This window comes from Chenopodium album, chromosome 18 (assembly GCF_948465745.1).
Source record: "Chenopodium album chromosome 18, dcCheAlbu1.1, whole genome shotgun sequence".
NCBI lineage: Eukaryota > Viridiplantae > Streptophyta > Magnoliopsida > Caryophyllales > Amaranthaceae > Chenopodium > Chenopodium album.
In genome coordinates this window covers 36,729,369-36,731,460 of record NC_137851.1, presented here as the reverse complement: position 1 = coordinate 36,731,460, position 2,092 = coordinate 36,729,369, and the positions used below count along the sequence as shown (strand labels likewise).

General features: G+C 46.6%; 1 protein-coding gene across 1 annotated transcript; it reads left to right on the top strand.

Moving 5' to 3' along the window:
• Positions 1–1,167: 1,167 nt before the first annotated feature.
• On the top strand, positions 1,168–1,581 carry LOC145592099 (uncharacterized). The gene has a single exon (XM_081648567.1). It carries the CDS (start codon positions 1,168–1,170, stop codon positions 1,579–1,581), a length of 414 nt encoding a protein of 137 aa, XP_081504693.1.
• Positions 1,582–2,092: the final 511 nt, after the last annotated feature.

The window sequence follows — 2,092 nt, the reverse complement described above, 5'->3', positions numbered from 1 at the left end:
GTACCACGACACCTAAGAATCATGTCTCAGCATTTGAAAACCATATGGTATTATACACTATGACAGATTCAGTCTGGTGTAAGGCGTTTCCACCAACCTTGGAAGGGCTAGTAGCCGAATGGTATGGAGCCATCTCGAAAGGATCTGTCTATTCCTACAATCAGTTGAAGAGAATGTTCATGGAACACTTTGTCACGCTGGTGGATCGTACAAAAACGACCACCGAGTTGATGTCATTGGTTTAGGGAAAAGATGAACCCCTACGGGAGTTTATTACCATATTCAACAAAGAAGCAACAACCATCCCAAACATGAGCCAGGAAGTAGCCCTGCTCGCAATGTAGAGCGGCCTATTACCAGGCTCACCATTCAGAGCATACATGGGGCGAAAGAGCCTCAAAACGCTGGCTGAAGCGCTGGGTAAAGCGCATGAGTCCATAAAGGCAGATGAGACTGACAGAGCCATGCTGAATAGAAAAGCACTAAGTGACCCAGTTAAGCGGGCTGAAGTCACCAGGGCAGAAAACACATCCTGGGTGGATCAGCCCAGCAGGGCTGAATAAGGTCACAGGGATGCAGACAGGACAGGGAGGATAAGGAGATCAGACCAAAAGAGAGGAGCTAGGGCTGGAAGGTTCGATTAGTATACTCCACTCACTCATTCGAGAACCCATATCTTCAGCGTGAACAAAGCTGACGATAAATAGTGGAGACCACCAAAGATGGTGAACATAAATCGTGACCCTAGCAAGTGGTGTGACTTTCACAAGGACCACGGACATACCAATGATGAGTGTACACACTTGAAAGACAACATAGAGGACTTAGTCCAGCGCGGATACCTCAACCAGTTTAAGCAGCACCCCGACTCCTCCCGGCAAAGGGAAGATGATAGGTCTAGCCATGACCGCAGAGGAGGTCATAGTGGCCAGACCGAGGGCAAAGATCGGGATGGTAGGTTAGAGGTCAGGGTGTATGTAATCAATGGTGGACTAGTACATGGAAGAATGGTGAACAGAGCAAGGGCTGATTTGCGAGCAATGATCCATCAGATATGATACAATGAAAGACGTAAATGGCCACCACTTCCCCGCAGCCACGAGCTGTATTTGACGATACGACCAGAAGGGCATAATCAACCCTCATGACGACCCTTTGGTAGTTACAATGAGAATTGCGAACTGGGAGGTAGATAGAGTATTAATCGACGGTGGCAGCTCAGCCAACATAATATACATCAGCGCGTTCAAAGAGCTGAAGCTTTATAAGAAAGACTTGAAAAGGGTGAGCTACGAAGTCACCGGGTTCAATGGGTCAGGACTGGTCCCTGAAGGCATAATAGAACTGTCAGTCCGTGTCAGAGAAGGATCAAGGTGGCGTGATGTCAGAGTTGAATTCTTAGTAATAGATTCCCCGTCATCCTACAATGTGATTGTGGGAGGGCCACTCATCCACAAAATAGGTGGGGTGGTCTCCACTTATCACCTTGCCGTGGCATACACTGCCAATGATGGAAGATCTACAAAGCTTAAGGGAAACCAAAAGACAGCGCAACAATGCTATATCACGGCCCTGAAGTAACCAGCCAAGGCCAGGCAGCAGTCTGGCTCAGAGCCAAGGTTTAAGGACTAGGATGAGAGGAAGTCAAGAAAAAGTAAGCGAGAAGAATACCATAGGGAAAAGGACAAACAAAAGCTGGCAATGAAAAAATTTGAGCCCGTAAAGGAGGAAGTAGCCAGGCCACTACCCAGTAGGGAGCATGTAACGGTTGAGCTCGTAGAGGGCGATAGCTCAAGGACGCTGGAGATTGGAAAAAAAATTGACCACGGAGTGGAAGTGCACCTCATTGAATTGCTACAAAAAAATAAAGACATTTTTGCATTCTCTTCAGATGAAATGTCAGGAATTAACCCAGAATTTATGGTTCACAGGCTGAATGTGAAAAAAGAAGTTAGACCATTTAAGTAGAAAAAGCGGAGCTTCTACGTAGAGAAAAATCAAGCCATTCAAGAAGAGGTGACAAGCTGCTAGAAGCAGAGTTCATGAAACCTTATGATTATCCCGAATGGTTGGCTAACGTGGTCATGGTCAA

Excerpts from the sequence above, each read along its gene's own strand:
- LOC145592099 (XM_081648567.1), top strand. The coding sequence starts at position 1,168 with ATGAGAATTGCGAACTGGGAGGTAGATAGAGTATTAATCGACGGTGGC.